We start from the raw sequence: 27,242 nt of genomic DNA on the forward strand, positions 1-27,242 counted from the left end.
ATCGACTATGTTGCCACATATTTTCTTCGATGTGTGTGTCTATTTTCTTCATATTGAGTGCTAAGTCTTGTGTATTTTTTTTTTCTTGCTCACTACATCCGCCACTGAAGGTGGACGGAGATTATGTATTCACCCCTGTTTGCTTGTTTGTTTGTTTGTGGGCACAATATTTCAAAATGTTGTGGACAGATAATGATAAAACTTGATCAATGAGTTGAGTAAGTGACAAGAACAAGCAGATTAGATTTTGGTTAAAGTCCAGATGCAGATCCGGCCTATCAGTGAGATACAACATGTAAACTGTTCTGCCTAGCGGTGGTATGCACATCTACCGAGTGTCGTTCTAGTTCTATTTATTTTGAACTTGCATCTCTGGCTTGGATAGTTTTCGGCATTTCCTGTTTTTTCCAACTATTTCTCAATACCCAGCCACCGCATCTCTATCCCAATATCCCATTATTCACCACCCTCATTTACTTCCTATACCTTCTGTTTAATGAAAAACAAACAAACAAAAAAACAACAATTTTCTTTTACCATACACTCGGAACCCGTTAATAAGCCAGATTTTTCTGGATCCCTTGAGAATTTCGAAGCTTTGACGCACCAAATCGCTCAATGGAGGCCGCCATCTTGCGGATGCGGAAGTATGCATAACAAATTGAAAAAAGGTCAATAGGAGTTTGTTTCACCCGTTTTTGTTTGATTCACAATCCTATGCACCTCTAATTTGTAATTAAAATACTTTAAGACCAACCTCGTTCCCCGGGCCCACACGGGCCCTGGTTATCTTCAACGAAAATCGTCACCAATTACCGGAACCAATGAGATTCGAGCATTTGAAAGAGGCTTTGGCTTTGCAGTTGGGTACTAGTAGTAGTATGCGATCCACGGGAGCCAGGAAAATCGACCGTGTGCTAAGTGAGACCGTGTATTACCTATCTTCCAGCGCGAGCGTGGTGGCCGCCATCTTGGATTGTGTCGGGTGACGACGAGTGAAACGAGGTCAATTTTTTTGAAGATACTTTTTCGTAATAAAACAACACATATGTAATAATACTTATACAATTTTTATTATACAAAACAATATACAAAAAACGTAGAAATCAAGAAATATTGTTCAAAATACAAAATCCATTTGCATGGGTTAGTGGGGAAAACGTGTTGCCTTGCTGCAGACTAGCTGGGTGGCCTTCTCCTCCAGGTCCTTGTTCTTGAAGCCCCAGAATGGTTGGTCATCTTCACCCTCCTAATCATCACTGAAGACCTCGGACATGGGTAGACCATGGTTCCCAGCCTTGTTCACACTCCTCTCGGTGATGTGGTCTCAGGCTTTTCCAGAGACAGTGCTGGCATCCTTCAGGTGGACTGCCTTGAGGAAGGCAACAACATCATCCACTCCAGACTCAACCATGTGGATCATCAGCTCCTTCATGTAGAGTTGCTTGAAGTTGTGGATGATACCCTGGTCCAAAGGCTGGCAGATGGAAGTGGTGTTCTTGGGAAGATAACAGACTATTATCTGCAGCTTCTGAGCTTGGGCCTTCAGGATGGGCCGAGAGATAGGAACATTATTGTTCATCTTCTGGGAAAACCAGGTGTATGTAGCACGGTCCAGCTGGGTGTCTGCTGCCTTCCTGGCCCTCTTCCTGGTTAGTCTATCACTGTGCTCGATGTCTCGGAGGAAAGACCTCAATTCATCCTTCTTCTTCAGCCACCCATGGAGTGTAGACTCATTCAGACCTCCTAGAGCTCTACACACCTGAACAAGAAAAAATACAAGGTTAGTAAAAGTGTATAAAACATCATAAATAATAAAATACTGTATCATAAAATAAACATCCTTTAAATAGAAAACTAACCTGAGCCTGGGTCTCTACATTCCGTACTCGCGTAACCGCATCCAGCTTTTCCTGCATCGTGTAGGTCGAGTTTTTTCTTTTTGTCCCGCCTCCCATGATGCCTTGCGCGAAGAAGAACAAGATGGCGATTGGATTGGGCCGATTGGATTCGATTGCTCGAAAAAAACGTTTTCAAACGTGAGATGAGTCGGGGAGAGAGAGCCAGGTGTCAATGCGTCTTGACACTTTGCAGTTCCCGGGCCCGGCCAGTGGAGATGAAAGGTTAAATCACCTTACGTAGATAAACACTCGTGTCAATATCATATTAATAATAACTTGTGAAATGTTAAGTAAACCAGAGGTGTTATGATCGTTTTGTTGGTGTTATGAGAGCGAACTTTTACGCGCGTGATTTTAAAAAAAATCAAGATGGCGGCTGCTGTGTACAATATACTACAAGCTCGATTCTTGTCATTTTTAGATTTTTTTCCAACTAATTTATCAAAATTTTTGGGGACCAAGGGTCGACCGTGTGCTCTCCGAAATCGCATATTAACGGGTTCCGTGTGTATGTTTATTTGTTTATCTCGCTTTCTGTTGACCACATCACATGTTCGACAGGCTCTGCCTCCTCATCCATGTCTTGCTAAATTTTGTCCTTGTTAAAATCATGCCTTTCTACTCTGCATCAAACTTTTACCTTTTTCTCCTTCTTCCTTCTCAAAAATGCCCTCAAATTAAGTTAATTAAATGTTATTCATCATCATCATTCATTTCAACTCATTCTTAATTAATTCAGTCCCAAACTTTACTTCTTCTCGATTCTTCTTCTTCCTCCCCTCCAACAACATCAATTTAAACCTTTTTTAAACTGTAATTTAAAAATATTCATTCTTACATCATACTTGCTTTCGAATATCATTCTTCCATTCTCCCCTTCTCTCCATCCCTGGATAAATCGCAAATTTGTGCCATCCCTTCCCTAACTTCAAACAGCACCACAACTGACTCTACAAGTTAGAAGGCTAAATGCCTCAACTTTGTGTTTGCTTCCAAATATTGTGTACCCAACCCCTTACTCTCGACACCTACCCGACCCTCTCATACCCAACTGCTTCTGGAGACTGTATTTCTCACTTCAGATGGTGGAGAGGTTTCTGGCAAACCTCAACTACGATTCTTTGACAGGCCCAGGTAGCATCAGCACACGTATCTTACAAACCTGCTCTGCTGCTCTTGCTCCTTCTCTTTCTGCTTTGTTCACTCGATCATTCTCTCTGGGCCAGTTTCCGTCTGCCTGGAAGTTATTCAACATCACTGCAATATAAAAACATTGTGCAAACACTGTTCCTCTTAACTATAGGCCTATAATCATGCTTCAATTATAAGCAAGGTCATGGAATCTATTATTGTTGTTGATATCAAATGTTTCGTTTTCTCAAACGGCCCGATCTCAGATCATCAGTTTGGTTTCATACCTGGCTATTCTACCCTGGAAATGCTGCTTCTCCTCCCCCAACAATGGATGGAAGCCCTCAATCCTAGACATGAGATCAGAGACACCTCTTTGGACATATCTCGATCATTTGATTCAGTCCAGCACCATGTCTTGATCTCCAAAGTCTCTGCCTATGGCATCGAAGACCAACTCCACACATGGCTTACTGACTTTCCCGACTGTCATAGCTAACGTGTGGCTCTCAACGGAATCCTTTCATATCCTCTTCCTGTAGTGTCCCAAGCATGTGTTCGGGGTCTAGTCCTACTCCTAATTTTCATCAACGATCTCTCTGACTGGAAAATCCACTTATAATCTATTTGCTGAAGACCCTCTGCCTTCCGACAAGCAGGCTGGAGCCCCTTCCCTCTCTTCAGACCTTGACAAAATAACAAGCTGGTCAAACACTTGGAATATTCCTTTCAATCCTGACAAATCTCACACTCTCTCTCTCCAAAAGGACCGTATGGCAAATCCCCCATTATACTTTCTTTGCAATCCTCCTGAGGACTTTCTTGGGCAAACTGGCAGTCGCAGACTGGGCATCTTCAATCCTATAAATTCCTTCCTTGGCACCAATGGCGTATTGAGCAACAATGACATGGGGGTGGGGTAGCGGGGGTTTTGGAGGGGGGGGGGGGAGATCTCAAATTTCCATCTTTCTAAATGCTCATTGGCTGACTAAGCCTGCAGTTGTTGTGACTATTCCTCACTTATTCCTAGCCTTCAGCGAGGCAAACTCATCTATCATAGCTTCAAAGTCAATTGACTCGGATATGTCACGCTCCATGGAGAGGAAGGCTAGATTGCTGAGATGGGAGTGGTTCATTGTGGATCCAGGGAAGGTCTTAAACAGTTTCAGTTTGGAGAAGCTCCTCTCACATGCTGTAAGACGCACACACATGGTGAGAAATGTCCTCAGTATGATGAGAAGGTTGGGGGAAAGATTCCTGGAATCCCACCTTCACAACATATTGAAGGATTTCATATGCCTTCCATCCAGTCCACCATTTCTTTAGCATTGGTTTCCTCATACATTTTGATGTGTCGACGAAGACGATGAATCTCCCCCTCATAGCTCGCTGGTGATGACATCGTCGTGCATTCCTGTGAGATGGTGGATTTTCATTGCAATGTTGCTGTCGTTGGATGCTTCCATCAAGTATCAAGTAACTGAGTGACGTGAGAAACCCAAACTTAATGTTATTTTCACTAATCTGATGTGCGCATTGAGCTGTTTCCTCATGTAGCCGATCCAAGATTAAATACTGCCCCCATTTTTTTTTTGTATACAAGATCGAGGCTCGTGAAAGAGCTAACATTAATCACACAAAAAAAATCAAACAGACACATAAAACATATAATAAGGGGAGCGGTAGACAAGATGGGGAGAGGGAGGAAGCACACAAACACAGCACTTGAGAGCAGGGACATCGGGAGATCTGTGGGAGTGAGAGGGCTTGGGGGGAGGAGGCGTTGGAAGGGAGGTTGAGGTAAAAAAACACATGGACACTGCAAGGACTTCCAGGAAAGAAGTTTGTATTTCAAAAAAGTGGATCTGGGGTGAATTAGCGGGGGTAGAAAAGATCAAGGTTTTGGATGGGGGAAGATAAGAGATGGTGGTGAGCAGCTGTTTTAAAGACCTGGAGGGTCATTTAATCTCATCTTAAAATGAGAGACCTGTATCCATGGTATCTTCCCCTGGCATTCTCTTCCTCCTCCTTATACGCCTCTCTTTGGATATTTCCAGTTGCCCACAAAAAGTGCTTGCTTCGATTTTCACCTCATCTACGATGTTATTCCACTGATTTTGGAAAAACAAAATAAGGTCTCCAACTTGGCAGTGGAGGCACCTAGCTGTAGCCCAGCCATTTGGAGAATGTTTTGCGTGTCATTAATCTCGGTTAGCACCGGCTTCCAAAAGAATAGGTATAATAATAATAATAATACATTTATTTTATATAGCGCTTTTCAAGAAGCCCAAAGACGCTTTGACAGAGTACAAAAAACAAGTGCAAAAAGACAAAAATCAATAGGTAAATAATCAAAGCAAAAGGAAGGAGAAGGAGAAGAGATAGTCAGGGGTTAAATGCTGTGGGTTAAATGTTAAATGCAGTGTTGAACAGGTGGGTCTTGAGTGATGTTTTGAATGTGGTGAGTGAGGAGGAGTCTCTGATGGTGTGAGGTAGTGAGTTCCAGAGGGTGGGAGCAGCGATGAAGAAGGCCCTGTCCCCCCAGGATCTGAATTTGGTCCGCATGGGGGGGGGGGTCAGGAGGTTGGTACCAGCAGAGCGGAGGTTGCGGGTGGGAGTGTGTCTGGAGAGGAGGTCAGCCAGGTAGGATGGGGCCAGGTTATGGAGGGCTTTGTAGGTCAAGAGGAGGATTTTGTACTGGATTCTCTGGGGGATGGGGAGCCAGTAAAGCTTGTAAAGGACGGGGGTGATGTGGTCACGGGTCCGAGAATGGGTGAGTAGACGGGCAGCGGAGTTCTGAATGTATTGGAGTTTATTGGTGATTATTGAGGGTGAACCATAGAGGAGGCTGTTGGATCAAAATGTAGGTCATCATGCTATTCAACATAAATAGGCCCGAACCGGCTGACAGTTGTAACCTTTAGGTTGTAGTTCAGACCTCTGCTGAATCCAAAATATGGGAAATGCCACGGACATCAGACTGGAGTCAATTTAATGATTACAGAAATTGAAATTTGACTTCCGAGTGAGAGGTTCAAATGTTGGATCCACTTGCAAGAATGGAGGATGTGGCTTTTGTGACCATGCGAGCTGGTGTTATCGTAAACGAAGGCCCGAACAGCTCTTAAGAGCGGAATCATAAATGTATCTTATCATACCGCAAACGGTTGAGAGATAACCCGTGTGCCAATATATATGGACTTATTGCATTGTCCATGGTTCCACCATGGTGAATTATGATTAAATGATGATATAATGAAGGAAAAAATATATTCCAGGGAATAAACGCCGGAACTGGTGCGTGTAAGGAACACGTCTACTTCGACCCATCTTGGGAGGACTGAAAATGGGGAAAGGCCTGAAATTGAAAGATCTGAGATCCTACGATATTGCAGATCATCATGTAAAACTACAACACCGAAATTTGATTAAATCAGTTTACAAACGGGAGAGAGAGAGGGGGGGGGGGGGGGCGAAGGGCGTTGGGGAGATTTGGGGGAACCCCTCTGGGAGCCCCTCTGATCTGAAATCAAAAAATCTAAGACTGAGCGACTCTGTGGACCCTTGAGTGGAAGGGCTTTATCGGGTTTCAGAGCGATCAGTTGTTCAATAAGGGATGATTAGGGATCCAAAGTTTAAGGGGTAAACCCTCTTGGTACCCTCCATGATCCGAAATTGAAAAATGAAAGCTGGAGCGATTTTGTGGGTTGCCGTCTTTTATTCATATGTGAAGTTTCAGAACAATCAGTCAGGTGATCAGGGAGGAGTACCAAAAATAGCAAAAAGTTGGACTACGAACGGACAGACACCTGAACATCATGACCCCTTTTACAAGTTCATCTCTTGTGAGAATCGAGATGAGATGACCTAAAATAGCTGCATCTGACCATGTTTCCTGCATCTTAGCATTACTATCACAAAGCTTCATCTGGAACTTGGATATTTCATACAGGTAGGACCGACCATGCAGCGTCAATTACATCGTCAATTGTTTGGAGCTCGTGTCTCGCAAATTCACTTCACCACTTGTAAATATAAAAACATGTGCAAATTATGGTTAGATATGGGATTGTGTGGCCACATGTGGAATATGGAGCATGGGTGGAACAGCTGATGAGTGCAAGCAAACACGTGTTTTCAGTATACCAACATAAACATCGCTGTCTGTTTGGGCTTCCCGGCATGGGAATGAGTCGATGAGATGCAAAGCTGGCAGAGCTTCATTTTCCAGTTTGTTTTCTGGCATCCCCACACTCCTTTTTCGTCCGCCTCCTCTCTTCGTCACAACATTGGCCTCAACCATTGGCTAACGGACAGAGGGCGGGGCCATTTGCACAGTTTAACCCCTGCCTGTGCTCCTACCCATAATGCCCTAGTGTTCTAACTGAGTCAGTAATATGTCACGAGGAAAAAGGCCCCATGATTCTACAGGGCACAGGGTCCACCATCAATCCCTTCTGGTGAAACTACTTAAATCCAGGATCACTGCTCACCTCCACCCATTTGTTCCTCTTTTTTCCCACCTATGGAATCAACTTCCACATCCTCTTCAATCTCATTCTTCCCTCCCGGTTTTCAACACAGCTGTTCACCACCATCTCAAATTGTCCCCAATCCAAAACCATGATATTTTCTACCCTCGTTAATCCCCACCACTCCTCATCACCCCAATCCCTCCATCCAAATTTCCTATTTTTTTCCTCTTGAGAGTTTCTTTCTGGATCCATATTGTCCACCCCAGGTGTCCTTTCCTGCCCACCTTTCCTCCCCACACCAATTGTTTGTCCAAGTTTCCCTTTATCTTGAACTTCAACTCTGCTGTTGGTGTCCACCCTCTCTCTACTGTTAATTTTGTCCTGTTACATTCAGATCTGTTCAGTGTACTAGCTCTTCCATGAGCCTTGTCTCTGTATAAAAAAAAAAACAAGAATGATCGCACCGTGGTCACAATCTGTGACAAAATTCGGAAAGGGGCCAATTAGAAAACGTGCCTTTAAAGCACTCTTAAAAGGTGACCAGCACAATTAGGAAACACACATTTAATGCGCTATTAAAAAATTAACTCGACGCTTCACCATGCGTTCTAACGCACTGTGAGTTCTGACGGGCTTGATTAAACCTTTCTATTATTTGACATATGGTTAGATTTTCTGGGATCCTGCAGCGGAATCATTTTGCTTTTCAGGTTATAATATGTAAATATGCTTGAGCCCGGGTTGATTGAGGGTTTTCCAGAACCGGGTGCAACCGTAAGTGAGAGGAGCGATTTTGGTTGGTTGTGGTTGGAATATAGGATTGACTCGGATTCCGAGCATCTCCGCCATCTTTTCCTTCCACGATATGGATATCGTCAATAACACTCGACTCATACAAAGCCGATGGAAATCTGATGCAACAAACCCGGGCAGTGTATTAATCAGCGGAGGCCTGCTACAGGCCTAATGTATTACGCCCACCAGGAAACCAAGATGGCAGCCATATCATTTTGTCTTGGTACTAGTACCGACTGCAAAGCCGCAATGAGCCTGCGAAGCCAAAGCCTCTTGCCACTATTTTACCCATCACTATGGCATCAGTAGGTTAGGTAGTTGGTAGTAGGTAGGTGTAGTAGGTACCATACCTGGTAAGACTTGGTAAAAGACAAGAGCAGACAGTCCTCCCCAATACCTGTCTACAATAGATGTCACAAGAAGTTTAAGGAAGTAACTATACGATGTGCTAGCTTAAGGCCTATTTTAAGAAATTTTAACTGGGCTTAACATACGTTTTCACAGTATGTGTGTAGTAACTACAGTATGTGTGTGTAGTATAGTCTTCTAACTTCAGTCGCTGTCAGGGCTGGTTCTCTCCGGGCACTGCGGCTTCCCCCACCAGAAGAAGTTAGCTTGCAATAAGATCAGTGCCGACAGATCAGACGATAGCGCCGTTTCAACGGCAATGTGTGACTGTCGTTAATCAAACCGAGCTTTCTTTCTTTATGTAAACCGCTTATACCGGTAGGTGCAGGACAACATCATAAATCAGACAAACCTACTGAGCATGGGAGCATGGGATTGAAGCCTAATTCGGCTTTTCATGTCTACCACGAAAGAAGAGAAAAATTTCGGAAATGGCCCAGAGTGGTTTACTTTCCAATTACGTTTCGTGAGAACATTGTTTTTTATCGCGAAAAGAAGGTGATAGACGCTGATAGTGACCTGTAGTGTAAGTACTCTTGAACATCCTCAACAACACATATATGCTGGTGCGAGCACTCAAAGGTCTTTACACGCTTTAGAGAAATTTAGCAGTGTACAGTTAAAGTGTAGACTTAAACTGGTAATTGAAACAGTGTAGATTGTAACCTGGTGAATGAGCAGGAGTCACATGACACTTTCTCACGAATTAGCTTGGGTACCCAAGACTTGGGTACATTTATGTCGTGGTTAAGCATAAACGTCGCCCTTCATGCCACATCTGATAGGTCAGTGTGGCGATGAAGAATGGAGGCGAAACATTGTTCCTCGTTTTGGCTTTGACCGAGTGACATGGCGTTTTGCAGAATCGAGTCGAAAAACACGTTGTTCAAGTGCTCGTACTTTTTCGCTGTGCAGTAAGCGAGTGACTTGATACGTTTCACAGTGCCCAAAGCAATGACGATTTAGCTTAGGAAATTTGAGCATATGATGAGAACTATTTCGAGCAGCATATGCTTACGCGTGATTCGGTTGTTTTGCACCAACCTCGTTCCCGGCGTCGCAGACGACGCCCTGGTAAGATGTCCTGTGTCGAGGGCGCTGATTGGCTGACCTAAGCTGATCGCTGATTGGTCAGCTCACAAAATTTCGAAAATTCAGACAAAATGACACAATTTGCGTAATGGATGAGATTAAAAGTGATAAAATTTACTTCATGATTAATTCGGTGAATTCCGTGTCCACTTCGGATATTTCCGGCCGTGAAAAACTATCCCCTACGGCCACGAGATTTCTAAAAAATAATTCTTCGTCAATTTTAGAATATTTGACGCCGTTTTCACCCTCAAACGCGTAATAAGCTTTAAGAAAATATTTTTTCAAATAATCGAATCTCATTGGTTCTGGTGTTTGGTGACGATTTTCGTTGAAGATAACGAGGTTGGTCTTAACGTATTTTAATTACAAATTAGAGGTTCATTAGATTGTGAATCAAACAACGACGGGTGAAACAAACTCCTATTGAACTTTTTCACAATTGTTTTATGCAAACTTCCGCATCCGGTCGATGGCGGCCTCCATTGAGTGATTTCATTTTAGAAATATTTTTTCAAATGCTCGAATCTCATTGGTTCCGGTGTTTGGTGACGCGTTTCGTTGAAGATAACCAGGCCCGTGCGGGCCGAGGTTGGTCTTAAAGTATTTTAATAATAAATTGGAGGTGCATAAGATTGTGAATCAAACAATGATGGGTGAAAGAAACTCCTATTGAACGTTTTCAATTTGTTATGCATACTTCCGCATCCGCAAGATGGCGGCCTCCATTTCGCTTTGGAATTCTCGAGCCAAGGCATAATCAGGTTTTCAACATAATACGTATGCGTTCATTGACAACACCGGCTTCGCCGGCTACTAGTACCGACTGCAAAGCCGCAATGAGCCGGCGAAGCCAAAGCCTCTTGCCACTATTTTACCCATCACCATGGCATCAGTAGGTTAGGTAGTTGGTACTCGTAGGTAGGTAGTTGGTAGTAGGTAGGTGTAGTAGGTAGCGTACCTGGTAAGAATTGGTAAAAGGGAAGAGCAGACAGTCCTCCCCAATACCTGCATACAATAAATGTCACAAGAAGCTTAAGGAAGTAACTATACGATGTGCTAGCTTGAGGCCTATTTTAAGAAATTTTAACTGGGCTTAACATACGTTTTCACAGTATGTGTGTAGTCTTCTAACTTCAGTCAATGTCAGGACTGGTTCTCTCCGGGCACTGCGGCTTCCTCCACCAGAAGAAGTTAGCTTGCAGTGATTAATTCGGTGAATTCCGTCTCAACTTCGGATATTTCCGGCCGTGAAAAACTATCCGTATTTCTAAACTAAATATGTAAACCGCTTATACCGTATTTCTGGCCGTGAAAAACTATCCCATACGGCCGCGAGATTTCTAAAAAATAATTCTTCGTCAATTTTAGAATATTTGACGCCGTTTTCACCCTCCGAAATGCGTAATAAGCTTTGAAAAAATATTTTTTCAAATGCTAGTATCTCATTGGTTCTGGTGTTTGATGACGATTTTCGTTGAAGATAACGAGGTTGGTCTTAACGTATTATCTATCTATAATTCCATTAATCTCTGTGTGTATGTGTGTATGTGTGTATGTGTGTATGTGTGTATGTGTGTATGTTTGTCTGTGACCGCTGTTTCTCGACAACTACCGGTCCGATATACTTGAAACTTGCCAGGTATATTGCTGGGGACCCGAGGATGTGCCTTTTCAAGGTTTGAAATTAATCGGACAAGTAGTTACCGAGCTATGGCGATTTCTTTACCAAACACCGCAAGCCGTTCGCTTTGGACCAAACCATTTCATGTAAATAGAGGGGGGGGGGTTCTGTGGTCGTTGCGAATGGACCAAACCATTCATGTAAATAGAGGGGGGGGGGGTTCTGTGGTCGTTACTGCCACGTGGTTTCAAAGTTTTTTTTTGTTGTTGTTGTTTGCACGCATGTTTTTTTGCACCCACGTACGGGCACGCCCTAGGATGTTTACACACACACACCCCTACACAAATTTTTTTTTTTTTTTTTTTGGCAAGGAACGGGCACCCACGTACGGGCACGTCCTAGCTTATATATAGTACGGGCATGCCCTAGTAATTACTAATTAGAGGTTTCATTAGATTGTGAATCAAAGAACGACGGGTGAAACAAACTCCTATTGAACTTTTTCGCAATTGTTTTATGCAAACTTCCGCATCCGGTCGATGGCGGCCACCATTGAGTGATTTCATTTTAGAAATATTTTTGCAAATGCTCGACTCTCATTGGGTCCGGTGTTTGGTGACGCGTTTTGTTGAAGATAACCAGGCCCGTGCGGGCCGATGTTGGTCTTAAATTATTTTATTGATACATTGGAGGTGCATAAGATTGTGAATCAAACGATGACGGGTGAAAGAAACTCCAAATGAACGTTTTAAATTTGTTATGCATACTTCCGCATCCGCAAGATGGCTGCCTCCACTGCGCTTCGGATTCTCGAGCCAAGGCATAATCAGGTTTTCAACATAATACGTACTCGTTCATTGACAACACCGGCTTCGCCGGCTACTAGTACCGACTGCAAAGCCGCAATGAGCCGGCGAAGCCAAAGCCTCTTGCCACTATTTTACCCATCACTATGGCATCAGTAGGTTAGGTAGTTGGTAGTAGGTAGGTGTGTAGTAGGTACCGTACCTGGTAAGACTTGGTAAAAGAGAAGAGCAGAGAGTCCTCCCCAATGGCAATACGTGCATACAATAAATGTCACAAGAAGCTTAAGGAAGTAACTATACGATGTGCTAGCTTAGGGCCTATTTTAAGAAATTTTAACTGGGCTTAACATACGTTTTCACAGTACCGTATGTGTGTCGTCTTCTAACTTCAGTCACTGTCAGGCGCCAGGGCTGGTTCTCTGACTCTCCGGGCATGGCAGCTTCCTCCACCAGAAGACGTTAGCTTGCAGTGATTAATTCGGTGAATTCCGTCTCAACTTCGGATATTTCCGGCCGTGAAAAACTATCCGTATTTCTAAACTAAATATGTAAACCGCTTATACCATATTTCTGGCCGTGAAAAACTATCCCATACGGCCGCGAGATTTCTAAAAAATAATTATTCATCAATGTTAGAATATTTGACGCCGTTTTCACCCTCCGAAACGCATAATAATATTTTTTCAAATGCTCGAATCTCATTGGTTCTGGTGTTTGATGACGATTTTCGTTGAAGATAACGAGGTTGGTCTTAACGTATTTTAATTACTAATTAGAGGTTTCATTAGATTGTGAATCAAAGAACGACGGGTGAAACAAACTCCGATTGAACTTTTTCGCAATTGTTTTATGCAAACTTCTGCATCCGGTCGATGGCGGTCTCCATTGAGTGATTTCATTTTAGAAATATTTTTGCAAATGCTCGACTCTCATTGGGTCCGGTGTTTGGTGACGCGTTTTGTTGAAGATAACCAGGCCCGTGCGGGCCGATGTTGGTCTTAAATTATTTTATGAATACATTGGAGGTGCATAAGATTGTGAATCAAACGATGACGGGTGAAAGAAACTCCTAATGAACGTTTTAAATTTGTTATGCATACTGCCGCATCCGCAAGATGGCTGCCTCCACTGCGCTTCGGATTCTCGAGCCAAGGCATAATCAGGTTTTCAACATAATACGTACTCGTTTATTGACAACACCGGCTTCGCCGGCTACGAGAACCGACTGCAAAGCCGCAATGAGCCGGCGAAGCCAAAGCCTCTTGCCACTATTTTACCCATCAGTAGGTTAGGTAGTTGGTAGTAGGTAGGTGTAGTTGGTACCGTACCTGGTAAGACTTGGTAAAAGAGAAGAGCAGACAGTCCTCCCCAATACCTAAAATACAATAAATGTCACAAGAAGCTGAAGGAAGTAACTATACGATGTGCTAGTTTAGGGCCTATTTTAAGAAACTTTAACTGGGCTTAACATACGTTTTCATAGTATGTGTGTAGTCTTCTAACTTCAGTCACTGTCAGGGCTGGTTCTCTCCGGGCACTGCGGCTTCCTCCACCAGAAGAAGTTAGCTTGCAGTAAGATCAGTGCCGACAGATCAGACGATAGCGCCGTTTCAACGGCAATGTGTGACTGTCGTTAATCAAACCGAGCTTTCTTTCTTTATGTAAACCGCTTATACCGGTAGGTGCAGGACATCATAAATCAGACAAACCTACTGAGCATGGGAGCATGGGATTGAAGCCTAATTCGGCTTTTTAGGTCTACCACGAAAGAAGAGAAAAATTTCGAAAATGGCCCAGAGTGGTTTACTTTCCAATTACGTTTCGTGAGAACATTGCTTTTTTATCTCGAAAAGAAGGTGATTGACGCTGATAGCGACCTGTAAGTACTCTTGGACATCCTCAACAACACATATATGCTGGTGCGAGCACTCAAAGGTCTTTACACGCTTTAGAGAAATTTAGCAGTGTACAGTTAAAGTGTAGACTTAAACTGGTAATTGAAACAGTGTAGATTGTAACCTGGTGAATGAGCAGGAGTCACATGACACTTTCTCACGAATTAGCTTGGGTACCCAAGACTTGGGTATATTTATGTCCTGGTTAAGCATAAACGTCGTCATTCATGCCACATCTGATAGGTCGGTGTGGCGATGAAGAATGGAGGCTAAACATTGTTCCTCGTTTTGGCTTTGACCGAGTGACATGGCGTTTTGCAGAATCGAGTCGAAAAACACGTTGTTCAAGTGCTCGTACTTTTTCACTGTGCAGTAAGCGAGTGACTTGATACGTTTCACAGTGCCCAAAGCAATGACGATTTAGCTTCGGAAATTTGAGCATATGATGAGAACTAATTCGAGCAGCATATGCTTACGCGTGCTTCGGTTGTTTTGCACCAACCTCGTTCCCGGCGTCGCAGTGATTCCCGTCGCAGTTCCCGGCGTCGCAGTGATTAATTCGGTGAAGAATTCCGTTTCAACTTCGGATATTTCCGGCCGTGAAAAACTATCCGTATTTCTAAACTAAATATGTAAACCGCTTATACCATATTTCTGGCCGTGAAAAACTATCCCGTACGGCCGCGAGATTTCTAAAAAATAATTCTTCGTCAATTTTAGAATATTTGTTGCCGTTTTCACCGTCCGAAACGCGTAATAATATTTTTTCAAATGCTCGAATCTCATTGGTTCTGGTCTTTGATGACGATTTTCGTTGAAGAAAACGAGGTTGGTCTTAACGTATTTTAATTACTAATGAGAGGTTTCATTAGATTAGGAATCAAAGAACGATGGGTGAAACAAGCTCCTATTGAACTTTTTCGCAATTGTTTTATGCAAACTTCCGCATCCAGTCGATGGCGCCCATCATTGAGCGCTTTCATTTTAGACATATTTTTGCAAATGCTCGACTCTCATTGGGTCCGGTGTTTGGTGACGAGTTTTGTTGAAGATAACCAGGCCCGTGCGGGCCGATGTTGGTCTTAAATTATTTTATTAATACATCGGAGGTGCATAAGATTGTGAATCAAACGACGACGGGTGAAAGAAACTCCTAATGAACGTTTTAAATTTGTTATGCATACTTCCGCCCATGCAAGATGGCTGCGCCCACGGCGCTTCGGATTCTCGAGCCAAGGCATAATCAGGTTTTCAACATAATACGTACTCGTTTATTGACAACACCGGCTTCGCCAGCTACTAGTACCAACTGCAAAGCCGCAATGAGCCGGCGAAGCCAAAACCTCTTGCCACTATTTTACCCATCACCATGGCATCAGTAGGTTAGGTAGTTGGTAGTAGGTAGGTTAGGTAGTTGGTAGTAGGTAGGTAGGTGTAGTAGGTACCGTATCTGGTAAGACTTGGTAAAAGAGAACAGCAGACAGTCCTCCCCAATACCTGCATACCTCTTGCCACTATTTTACCCATCACCATGGCATCAGTAGGTTAGGTAGTTGGTAGTAGGTAGGTAGTTGGTAGTAGGTAGGTGTAGTAGGTACCGTACATGGTAAGACTTGGTAAAAGAGAAGAGCAAACAGTCCTCCCCAATACCTGCATACCTCTTGCTACTATTTTACCCATCACCATGGCGTTAGGTAGTTGGTAGTAGGTAGGTAGGTAGTTGGTAGTAGGTAGGTGTAGTAGGTACCGTACCTGGTAAGACTTGGTAAAAGAGAAGAGGAGACAGTCCTCCCCGATGGCAATACCTGCATACAATACAATAAATGTCACATGAAGCTTAAGGAAGTAACTATACGATGTGCTAGCTTAAGGCCTATTTTTAACTGGGCTTAACATACGTTTTCACATTAAGTGTGTAGTCTTCTAACTTCAGTCGCTGTCAGGCGCCAGGGCTGGTTCTCTGACTCTCCGGGCACGGCAGCTTCGTCCACCAGAAGACGTTAGCTTGCAGTGATTAATTCGGTGAATTCCATCTCAACTTCGGATATTTCCGGCCGTGAAAAACTATCCGTATTTCTAAACTAAATATGTAAACCGCTTATACCATATTTCTGGCTGGGAAAAACTATCCCGTATGGCCGCGAGATTTCTAAAAAATAATTCTTCGTCAATTTTAGAATATTTGACGCCGTTTTCACCGTCCGAAACGCGTAATAATAATTGGTTCTGGTGTTTGTTGACGATTTTCGTTGAAGATAACGAGGTTGGTCTTAACGTATTTTAATTACTAATGAGAGGTTTCATTAGATTAGGAATCAAAGAACGACGGGTGAAACAAAGTCCTATTGAACTTTTTCGCAATTGTTTTATGCAAACTTCCGCATCCGGTAGATGGCGCCCATCATTGAGTGCTTTCATTTTAGAAATATTTTTGCAAATGCTCGACTCATTGGGTCCGGTGTTTGGTGACGTGTTTTGTTGAAGATAACCAGGCCCGTGCGGGCCGATGTTGGTCTTAAATTATTTTATTAATACATTGGAGGTGCATAAGATTGTGAATCAAACGAAGACGGGTGAAAGAAACTCCTAATGAACGTTTTAAATTTGTTATGCATACTTCCGCCCACGCAAGATGGCTGCGCCCACGGCGCTTCGGATTCTCGAGCCAAGGCATAATCAGGTTTTCAACATAATACGTACTCGTTTATACGTACTCGTTTACTGACAACACCGGCTTCGCCGGCTACTATGGTGGGTGGAGTCAAGCGACAGGTGTGGGTGTGGTCCAGCAGCTGCCTCGCCCATGGGTGCACAAAGGGGTGGATCCGGGGGGGGGGGGGTCCAGGGGGTGCGCACCCCCCCCTCTGGATTTTTGATAAATTATAAGCTATGAATATCCTGGAACAGCCCTCGTGTCCAGATGATTTTGAATAAGGAACGTTGCAGGCAGCTTACCAACGCTCAGAGGTTTTAAATCACTTTTGCTTTATTATAAAACACTCCAAGTGCGACGGTAAAAAAACCATACTTTCATCACAAATCCACTGTCCAAAGCGAAATAATCAGCAGCAGCCACTTCAGCGGATATGACGCGGGGATTACGACGTGGCAAAGACGCAACACATGGGTGGAGCATGAATTGAATATGTGATGAGGAAAACATGGGTGGAGCATGATATGCATGAGGCAAACATGGGCGGAGCATAAATATACAGCATTACATTGAAACTCGTTTACAGCGGTGCACAATTATAATGGTTGCAGTACAGTTTGCGCAGAACTCAAATTTCTCTTCACGTTTGTGTCAATTATTCGTGTGTGTACAGGATCGATACTCACGTGCTATGTCGTCGAGTTCATTAAATTGCTCGACGTGGGGTACGTGGGGTACGTTCACAATAGTACAATCCGATTGTCAACACCCCTCGCCAAGCACGTTAGTGGACTCGTCCATCCAATAATGCATTGCTGAGCGGCAGCGCTGAGGAAACTTGTCAATGCGGTCTGCAGAGGTATCATATCGACAAACATCGGATCACTTACTTTGTCTTAAGACAAAAGTCAAAACGAGTGAGTGTCATGGAAGATCCAAAAAAGAGGAGGATTACCGACTTATTTTCGTCCATCACTGCACTATAACAACAGATGAGGCACAACACCCACTGGGTAGGCCTGCAGCAGCACCAGCGCCTGAGGCCCAACCAGAGGTACGTGTACGCCGTAATGAAGCAACCACGTCTTCCGATCCCCTTGGCAATACAAACACTACTAAAGTGAGTGATGCAACAAACGACAAACCAGTGCCTGTGTTGGAAGGCGAACAGCCCGTGCCAGCTTATGATGTCGGTGATATTGTGGCCGATAATGTTCGTATTGAGTCGCTTCCAGGTGACGAGAAAATCAAGTACATAAACGAGCATCACTGCCCACAAAATTTTGATTCCCTGTGTGTTCAACGGATCAACCGGAACGGACAAAATGGTTCATATGTGCTGAATTTTCGCAGAGAGTGGCTCGATCATTACAAATGGTTGGCTTACACTTCTGTACTTGGAGGTGGGATGTGTAAGTTCTGTGTTATGTTCCCTCCAAAAATGATCAAATTAAGTCAGGGGTGCTAGTCCGATCACCCTTAACCAACCTACGGAAAGCAACTGGTACAGATGGTGCACTGGCGACACACGGTTCACTGAACTACCATAAACAAGCCATGCTTGCTGCTAATGATTTGATGGAAAGTGTCCGAAATCCGACCCACAGAATATCATATTTGATTTCCGATCAGAACAAATTGAACTATGAAAAAAATCTACACATCCTCCGACAAATTGTCGGTGTGGTGCTGCTCTGCGGTCGGCAGAACATAGCACTCAGGGGACATCGAGACGACAGTTCGCTGAAATGTGATGACATCTCAAACAAAGGAAATTCTCTCGCCATTTTGAGTCACATTGCTGAAAACGATGAGATCTTACGGGAGCATCTGCTGAGTGGCGACAACAATGCTCGCTGTACCTCTAAGACCATCCAGAACGAAGTGATGGAGATCATTGGTAGCCAGATTAGAGATGGACTGACCAAGTGTTTGAAGGAGGGAGGATTTTTCACCATCACAGGCGATGAGGTAACGGAGTTTCATTCCAATAGCATAATGTAATGAAATAGCATAATGAAATTCTCAGTATTTCACTCCGGTTCCTCGACACCCTGGCCTCAACCTTCAGTTAAAGAAGTATTCTTTGATTTCGTAGAGCTAGAGAGAACTACTGGGGAAGCTATAGGAAAGGCCATCATAGATTGTTTATTCAGAAGAGGTGTGGACATCAGTAAGGCACGAGGGCAAAGCTATGACGGTGCATCATCAATGGCGTCATCCAGAATCTGAACTCAAGCGCAGATTAAAGCTGTCCAGCCTTTGGCGCTCTACACTCACTGCAACAGTCATGTGCTAAATTTGTCTATTGCAGCAGCGTGTCGACTATCCATGGTTCGCAATATGATTGATACCATTAATGGGCTTTATAGATTTTTCAAGAACTCACCCAAGAGACAACGTTACCTTGAAAAGACCTTATCTGAGCAAGAAGAGGAAACCTCAGCAAAAAAACTGAAAGGTCTGTGCAAGACGAGGTGGGTGGAGAGACACTCTTGTTACGAGACAGTCGAAGAGCTATATCCATTTGTCTGTATTTGTTTGGACAGGATTGTAAATCCCGACGGTGATGAGAATTCCTGGGGGTGGGACCGTGCTAGCCGCGTGTCTGCACAGGGAATTCTGAGTTCACTGACCTATTTTCAGTTTGTTGTTATATCCATTTGAGTGAAGAACAGCCTACATACTTTAAAAGGCCTTGCCCACAAGCTGCAACGCAACGGCATGGATGTGCTGGAGGCATACTCTATGATTGACGACAAGAAGGACGCGCTCACTCAACTACGGTCAAATGCAGAAACTGAATTGTCTCTGTGGTTCGATCACGCCAAGGCCATGATATAATCTGTAGGAGGTGATGTCACAATGCCGAGAGTTGTAAAACGACAAATCCATCGTCCGAACACTGCCGCCAATACTCCCTTGCTCTTCTACCTCAGAAACATGTGCATTCCATTTCTCGACCACCTCAGCCAGGAAATGGACACCCGATTCTGTGCTGAAAATCGGGAAGGTAGTGATCTGTTTCTGCTGATGCCATCTGCAATAATCTCCGATACCTGCAACATTCCAGCCCTACATCAGAAGCTGTTGCGTTGGAAAAACGACATGGAACATCCAGCAGGACTGATATATGAGCTTAGAGACTGGCAGATGTTTTGGAGAAGGAAGCCCAACAACACGCTTCCAAGCACATTGATGGATTGTTTCTGCGCAGTAGATGGAGACGAATTTCCATCCATCAAAGTCCTACTCCATATTGGATGCACCCTCCCTGTAGGCTCCTGTGAGGCCGAACGCTCATTTTCTTGCCTGCGTCATCTGAAGACCTTCCTCAGATATTCCATGGGAGAAAGTCAGATGGCATCTCTGGCCCTCATGAACATACACCATGACGTCACCATATCCCCACATGATGTGTGTGACATTTTCATTCGGAAACACAAGTGCCGTCTATTCCAAAATAGCATAATTTACGATGAATAAAATAATTAACATTCCGCTGTCCAATCTGATCTCTTTTGTGGGGAGAACCCCCTGCCTTGAGCTTCACAACCTCGGTGCATGGCGGTGCCGGGCTTTGTGGGGAGAACCCCCTGCCTTGAGCTTCACAACCTCGGCGCATGGCGGTGCCGGGCTTTGTGGGGAGAACCCGCTGCCTTGAGCTTCACAACCTTGGCGCATGGCGGTGCCGGGCTTTGTGGGGAGAACCCGCTGCCTTGAGCTTCACAACCTCGGCGCATGGCTGTGCCAGGCTTTGTGGGGAGAACCCGTGCCTTGAGCTTCACAACCTCGGCGCATGGCGGTGCCGGGCTTTGTGGGGAGAACCCCCTGCCTTGAGCTTCACAACCTCGGCGCATGGCGGTGCCGGGCTTTGACCAGCACACAGTCTGTCATCGCCATCATTTCACACTATGGGAGTGCACAGGTCTTGTATAACTACTGGTGAGCCCGTTGGTCCAAATGGACCAAATTTTCATCGCCTTTCATGGCCTTGCAGTATACCTGCCTGCTTTCGTGCTTGAGTTGGAATAAATGATTTGTAAAATATTGTTGCGAATATGGCATTTGGCCTCCATATCCGCTTGTAAATATTCCCCTATTTCCCCAATACTCCCCAACTATCCCCAATCCCCCATTCCCTAGTCCCATTGCCTGTAAATAACACTCTGTAGAACCGACCTTCCCCTTTTTCCCCCATTAAATGTCGTGCCCAGGTCCACCGCATCTCACGTAGACAACTTTCAGACATCTTGCTAGTTATTCTTAGTCTATGTCAGTTAAGGACTCGTTTCCATTAATTCTGACTCTTCGTTGCACCAGAATGTGATTATATGGCACCAGTAGTGAGTTTAGGACCTTCCCATACCTCCTCCCATCTTCTTCCCCAAACAACAACTACAACAACAACTACAACAACAACTACAACAACTACAACAACGGCGCGCGCGGGGAGTGTGCGTCCTCACTCCGGCTCGGTTAGCCGCCATTACCCATGCGCTCCACGGGGTTACCACGAAGGGGCTGGCTGTCAGCTCCTCGTCAAGAGCGGAGCCTGGTAACCCCCCCGCACCCAATAAGAAGGGCGGACCGATTCCATCTGGGGCGGAGCTTACGAGCCGAGGGCGTGTCACTCCCCGCCGGATATACGCAGCGACTTACCGGATGTGACGAGAGATGCGCCCCCAGCTTGAGAAGACAATCACCACATCCGAGCGCTGCGACCTCCCCGCATCTCTAGACCGGACCGGGTCGATCCTGCCCTGAGCCCAGGTGCACCTGGAGCCATCGATTCTGCCTTTCCTTGCCATCAATCCCCGTGTGAGTCAGTTTTGTCCTGTTTATCTGTCGTCTGTCAGGGAATAAGATAAGTGTGTCTAAGTGCCTGTCTTTCTATGCTGTCCCTCTCATTCCTGTAATCTAACCTTCCGCCCTAATATAACCTCCTCCGGAGGTCTTGAGAACTGAACCCTTGGTGTCGTGTCATTTTAGTCCCAGCCGTTGTGTCCTTTTCCTTCATTGATTCAGCGTAGCGCGACTCGGCAACGTTCGAGTATAATCGGGTAACTTGTGCGGACACGGCGGCCATTCCGCTCGGCCCACCCTAACATCAAAGTCGTGTCCGTAACAATTGGTGTCGAGGAGTGGAATTCGGACCCGGGACTAAATTTATTAGGCCCAAATTTTGGAACACCAATTGTACCACTAGGGTAACAATTGGTGTTGGGGAGGTAGAATTCGACCCGGAGCGCGTTTCCCGCTCGAAATTATAACGGCGAAATTTGAATTTGTTTTACGAAAATAAAAACCCGAATTTTGAAAGTCGCGCTATGGCGGATCAAGACAGCTGGGGTCCGGTAGGGGAGAGTGAGGCAGGGTCGGTCCAGGACCAAATTGAGGGACGCGAGGAGAGCGAAGCAGCGAGGGTAGCAGACGCACAAATTAGCGTCGTTGCGCCCGACATTGCGGGTGCGCAAAATGGCGCCTCGCTGGTCGCGGCGCCCGCGACCGTGGCAGCGCCCCTGGTGGATTCGAACCTTTTCCTCCTGCAAATGGGGGCCCTTATGGAGAGGCTAGAAGCAAAAATGGGGGTAATGAATAACCAAATGGGGGTAATGGGAAACCAAATGGGGGTAATGAGGGAAGAAGCGAGGGGTACCGGTGAGGGATTAGACAATAATTTTAAGGAGTTAGACAATAATTTTAAGGGTTTAGACAAGAAATTTGGGAAGTTAGACGACAAATTTGAGGGGTTAGACAACGGGATAAAAGAGGTGAAAAAGGGGTTAACGGGGGTAGAAAATAGAATGGCTGCCCAGGAGAATCAGATAGAGGGAGTGAAAAATGGGTTAGAGGGGTTAGAAAACAGTATGGAAGGCAAATTGAGGGACATGAGGGACCAAGCGGAAAGGGAAGTTAAACAAATGGGGCAGCAGATAGAGGGGGTCAGAATGGGGGTAGAAACCAAACTGGATGCTCACAGGGAGGAAATGGAGCAGATGAGGGTGGCATCTGGGCAGGAGATGCAAGTGATGGGAGAGGAGATCAGAAGAGGAGTGAGTGAGGAGGTCGGAGGAGTGCGCGAGGAGGTGAGGCACTGTAAGGAGCACATGGAGAAGGAGGTGAGAAGGGGGACTGTAAAGTTACAAGGGGGCATAGAGGACCTGACGCAGGAGGTGGAGCAGCTGACGGTGGGACAGACGGAGTTAGTGGAGCAGGTTCAAAAGAACACAGCGGTAATAGGAGGTTTAAAAGCGACACAGAAAGAACTAAAAGACGACTTGATAGCGACGAAGAGGGAATGTCAGATGGTACGTGAGGGACTGACAGCGAGGTTGGACGAGGTGGTAGAGGTAATGGAGACGAAGGACCGGCAGGTGAGGACGCACCTGGAAACGGTCAAGGTAGCCTTAGAGGACGAGCTTGAGGAGACGTACCGGGGAATAAAGGAGGTGAAGCAGAAATTAGAAGAAGTGGAAGAAGGGGTGAGCGAAATTAAGAAGCGACGGAGAGGGGATAAGAAAGAGATAAGAGAGGAGATAAAAGAATTGGTCCAAAGTCTGTGTTTGGATCGTGATGAAGCGTTCATTAACCGGATGAGGGATTCGCAGGTGATGGAGGAGAAGCGAAGAGGAAGAGGACCCGGTGTAAGTGGTGACCAATATGGTCGTGCGTATGATGCGCCAGGGGATTTAAGAAGCTTGGGGGTCGAGATGGACCCGGGTGTTCGTGAGAGGCCGTTGGTGAAGTGTGCGACAGGTCTGGTGTGCGAAAAAGGAGGTGTGCGAGAAAGTCCGACTCTGGGGTGTGTGAGGAAAAAGTGCGTGCCAAGGAGTGAGGGTGCTGGCGAGAGTGAGTCGGTCGTAGCGCGTGTGCGAGGGAGCACATGGAAGCGCGGTGTGGTAAGTGTTACAGAGGGTGTGACGGGAGAGTGTGCGCAGGAGTGTGCGCGAGAAAGGTGTGTGACGGACAGGTGCATGGGGAAAGAGTGCGCTGTCAAGAGTGAAGGAGAATGCACACCTGTGGTGAGTGTTACAGAGGGTGTAACGGGAGAGTGTGCGCGAGAAAGGTGTGTGACGGACAGGTGCATGAGGAAAGAGTGCGCTGTCAAGAGTAAGGGTGAGTGCGCTGTCAAGAGTGGAGGTGAGAGTAGTGGGAGTGACAAGGAGAGTGAGTTGGTTGTGACAGGTGAGCGAGGATGTACACCTGGGATGGAAGGATGCACACCTGGAATGGTAGAGCGTGAGTGGGAATGCACGCTGGAGTTGGTGGTGAGGCACGTGGTGGGGTGTGCGAATGAGGGCACACCTGTGATTGTCACAGAGGAGGTGACCGAGGAGGGGGCGCGAAGAGGTGTATTGGTGAGGTGTGCTACCAACGAATGTGTGCCAAAGTGTTCGGTGGTCAGGTGTGTGACCAAGGCTGTGAGTGGAATGGGTGTACCTGGGTGTGTAAGGAAAGGTACGAGGAGCATGGAAACGGGTGGATGTGTGAGCAAGGAACGGGCTGCGGGGTGTAAGCCTCCAGGTGAAGCATCGACGGTAACCGGTTTAGAGGTTAGAGCGACTTTTAGCCGAATCAGTCCCTCGGTGCGTGCTGGGCCTCGCTTTGAACGGCCGCGTCCGTGCTCCACTAGGCGGAGCGGGCAGCCCGATAGAAAGGGTCGTCATGGCGACCACTTTTTGTTGAGGCAGTCCGGCAGGTCGAGATCGGGACATTGGATGGCTCCACGCCGAGATGGTGCGTGGGATCTCGGCCCGGGTAAGCCCCCGTCCCTGCACCGAGTGCGGGACGTATCCAGCCGCTGGCACCAAACAACCCGCATTCATGGCTTGGCTTTACGAAGCCGGGCTTTGGACAGGAATTGGCGCACCGAGAGGCATTAGTGAGTAGACTGTGTGATGAGGTTAGTGTTTTGGCCCCAGAATTAGAGGAAAACAAAATTTGATGATTGGCAAGGGATTGGCAGTAGTGATTGGCAGATGATGGGTAGTGATTGGCAAATTTTTAATTTGTTGAAATTTGATGTGCAAAATTGGTAGTGAGCGATGGGCCCGGTGGGTAAGGCTGGCATCCCTGCCACCCTTCCCATGTGGGGGCAAATGCGCAATAGCTTATGGGGTGTATGGCAGTGAAAACTAGCCCGGGTGGGTTAGGTTATATTGATAGGGCCCTAGAAGATGACATTAGGTGACGTTAAGTTTAGTTAGTGACTGATACCTGTAGTGGGGACGCAGGTAGTTTAGTGTGGATGATAATGACGTGGGAGCGCAATAGTTTAAAGGGACGACTGGGAAGCGCAAGTTTCAGAGGGGAGTAGTTAGCTGAGATGATGCCGTGTGTGTGAGGATTGAACAGGTGAGGATTGAACAGGTGTGATCGAACAGGTGTGATTGCACAGGTGTGCAACTGGACAGGTGTGTGGAGCAGTGTGTGAGTAATGAGTGTTGTGGATCAGCGCGAATGCGCTTGGGGAGAGAAGGGTGCAGGTGGCACCAGGTGTGAGAGCACAGGTGTGCAAGTACAGGTGTGTGGAGAGAGTTGGAGTAAGTGGTACGGAGTGGTGTGCATGGTGCGAAGGTGTGGATGGGGGAAGAGTGGACCCCTTTCACGAGTACCCGGGGCGGGTAGTGTAAGTGTTAGGTAGAGGGTATAGGTAAATTGTGGTTGGATATTGGCATTTGTGGTGCGGTAGCAGAATGGTGTTGTGGATGGGTGCATTAGTGTCGTGGAAATGGCTGGGCGTGTAGCCTGTTAGTGTGTGTAGTTGGTTGGGCACTCCACCACTGTGAGGATGTCGGCCAGGTGAGGCCGCAGGTGGGCTCTGGGAGCCGGTAGTTGTGAGTGGTTGCCTGAGGATCCCGGGTGTGGATCGGGCAGCCCAGTGCCAGAGAGGGCACCGAGTGGGGAGAGTGCCAGAGGGCCTTTCCAGGTAGTTAGGTTAGGGTAAGGAGCAGGTAAGCTCGGAGGCAACTGCAGTGGTGGAGGTGTGCAGGTGGGTAGACCCGCTGGGAGAGGTACACGCCACAGCCCAGAAATTGTGCGAGGGCACCGGGAGATGAATCGGGGGAGTGAGACCCCAAATTGAAAAGCACCACAGGTTGGCCAATGGGAATTGGTTTTTAGAACCCATAGTGTAAGAGGGCCAATGGTTTGGCCGGAGAAAGACCCCGGGTAATGTAAAGTTGTTAAAGTCATTTAGGAAATAGTTAGGATTGATAAACCTGTCGCACCATACGCAGCCACTTACCTGTGGTGATGATGATGACTCCACACCTGTGTTATCTTGTTTTGGTGCAGGAAATGAGAATTGCTGTGAGGATTTGTGAGACGCATCACGACGTGGATGAGACATTGGGGTGATTCCATCTCTCCCTCCTTAGGAGGGACTGATGATGAATTGGTAATGGCAAATTTTGATGTTCAGTTGGAGATGGCAAATTTTGATGAAAGTTGAAAATGGCAAATTTGATTGGTTAGGAGGGAGAGAAGACGAATTTGGTTTATGGGAGGAACGGGGAAGACAGTAGGGATGTTTGTTGATTTGTAAAGTAGATGTCTATGGGTAGTGTTGTGTTTTGTGGATACAGTAAGGGGTAAGGGAGGGGCCATGTAGGTTACCTGGTGGGGGGGGGGGGGGCGTACGGTAGGAACGTACCTGTCTCACCTGGTTCCCATGTGCCCCCAGTGTGCATTACCTTGCATTGCGTGCACTTTTGCGCCCTTACCACCTTACTCACTTGTCTGCTTCTTTTGTCTCCCACCTCCGAGGATCTGGTTTTGGGGCAGAGAGAGAGGAGAGAGAGGTGCTGGCTACGCAGTTGTGGGCCTGCACTTTCGCTGCTTGCTGCCTGGATCGATACACCATATGGACCGCAATGTTTGTGGCCGCCCACCATGGACCGCAGTCCTTTTGCGGCCAAGCACCACCCGTGGATGGACCTATGGGTCAACGTGGCACCTATGCCATACAGGTGAACCACTTATAGTTGGCCCCCTGACGGCCACAATAAAGAAATGGACGCGGTTGGCGCCTTTCTTTATTTTTTGGAAAGAGGCAAGAACACCAAGTGCACCACACGAAGGCAAGACCAGCGGCAGAACATCGGCCGGCTGCGACACCACACAATGATCACTAAACACTTTATTGGTGCACCGGATGGTGCTGACTGTGTGATGGGGTGGTGCTTTTGGTGCTGGGAAGGGGTGCTCTGCACATTATTAAAGGCCGTAGGCCACAGAGCACTCGTGGGTTGGTGTATCGATGCTGGCATGCGTGCTCTCTCTATGCATAACATCTGCATGTGTCCCTCCAAAAACAGGTCCTGGATCGTAGTGTAAATATCAGCGTAGTCTTGTAAATAATGCTCCCTACCGGCTGTATGTTTAGTTTGCGAATTCTTTCCGCAATTCGGTTATCCTGTGGGTATGTTTCTGTGAGGAGAAGGGTGCAACGTCGCAG

General features: G+C 46.2%; 1 protein-coding gene across 1 annotated transcript in view; it reads left to right on the top strand.

The window, feature by feature from the left end:
* Window positions 1-27,242, top strand: part of MEGF8 (multiple EGF like domains 8) — a 250,951-nt gene that overhangs the window by 27,297 nt on the left and 196,412 nt on the right. The window contains exons 12-15 of the mRNA XM_078773628.1: window positions 1,332-1,598; window positions 17,773-18,015; window positions 18,134-18,192; window positions 18,413-18,751. Coding sequence (XP_078629754.1) covers window positions 1,332-1,598; window positions 17,773-18,015; window positions 18,134-18,192; window positions 18,413-18,751 — 908 coding nt within the window. The remainder of the gene's footprint in view (window positions 1-1,331; window positions 1,599-17,772; window positions 18,016-18,133; window positions 18,193-18,412; window positions 18,752-27,242) is intronic.

This window comes from Myxine glutinosa, chromosome 3 (assembly GCF_964187855.1).
Source record: "Myxine glutinosa chromosome 3, kmMyxGlut1.1, whole genome shotgun sequence".
NCBI lineage: Eukaryota > Metazoa > Chordata > Myxini > Myxiniformes > Myxinidae > Myxine > Myxine glutinosa.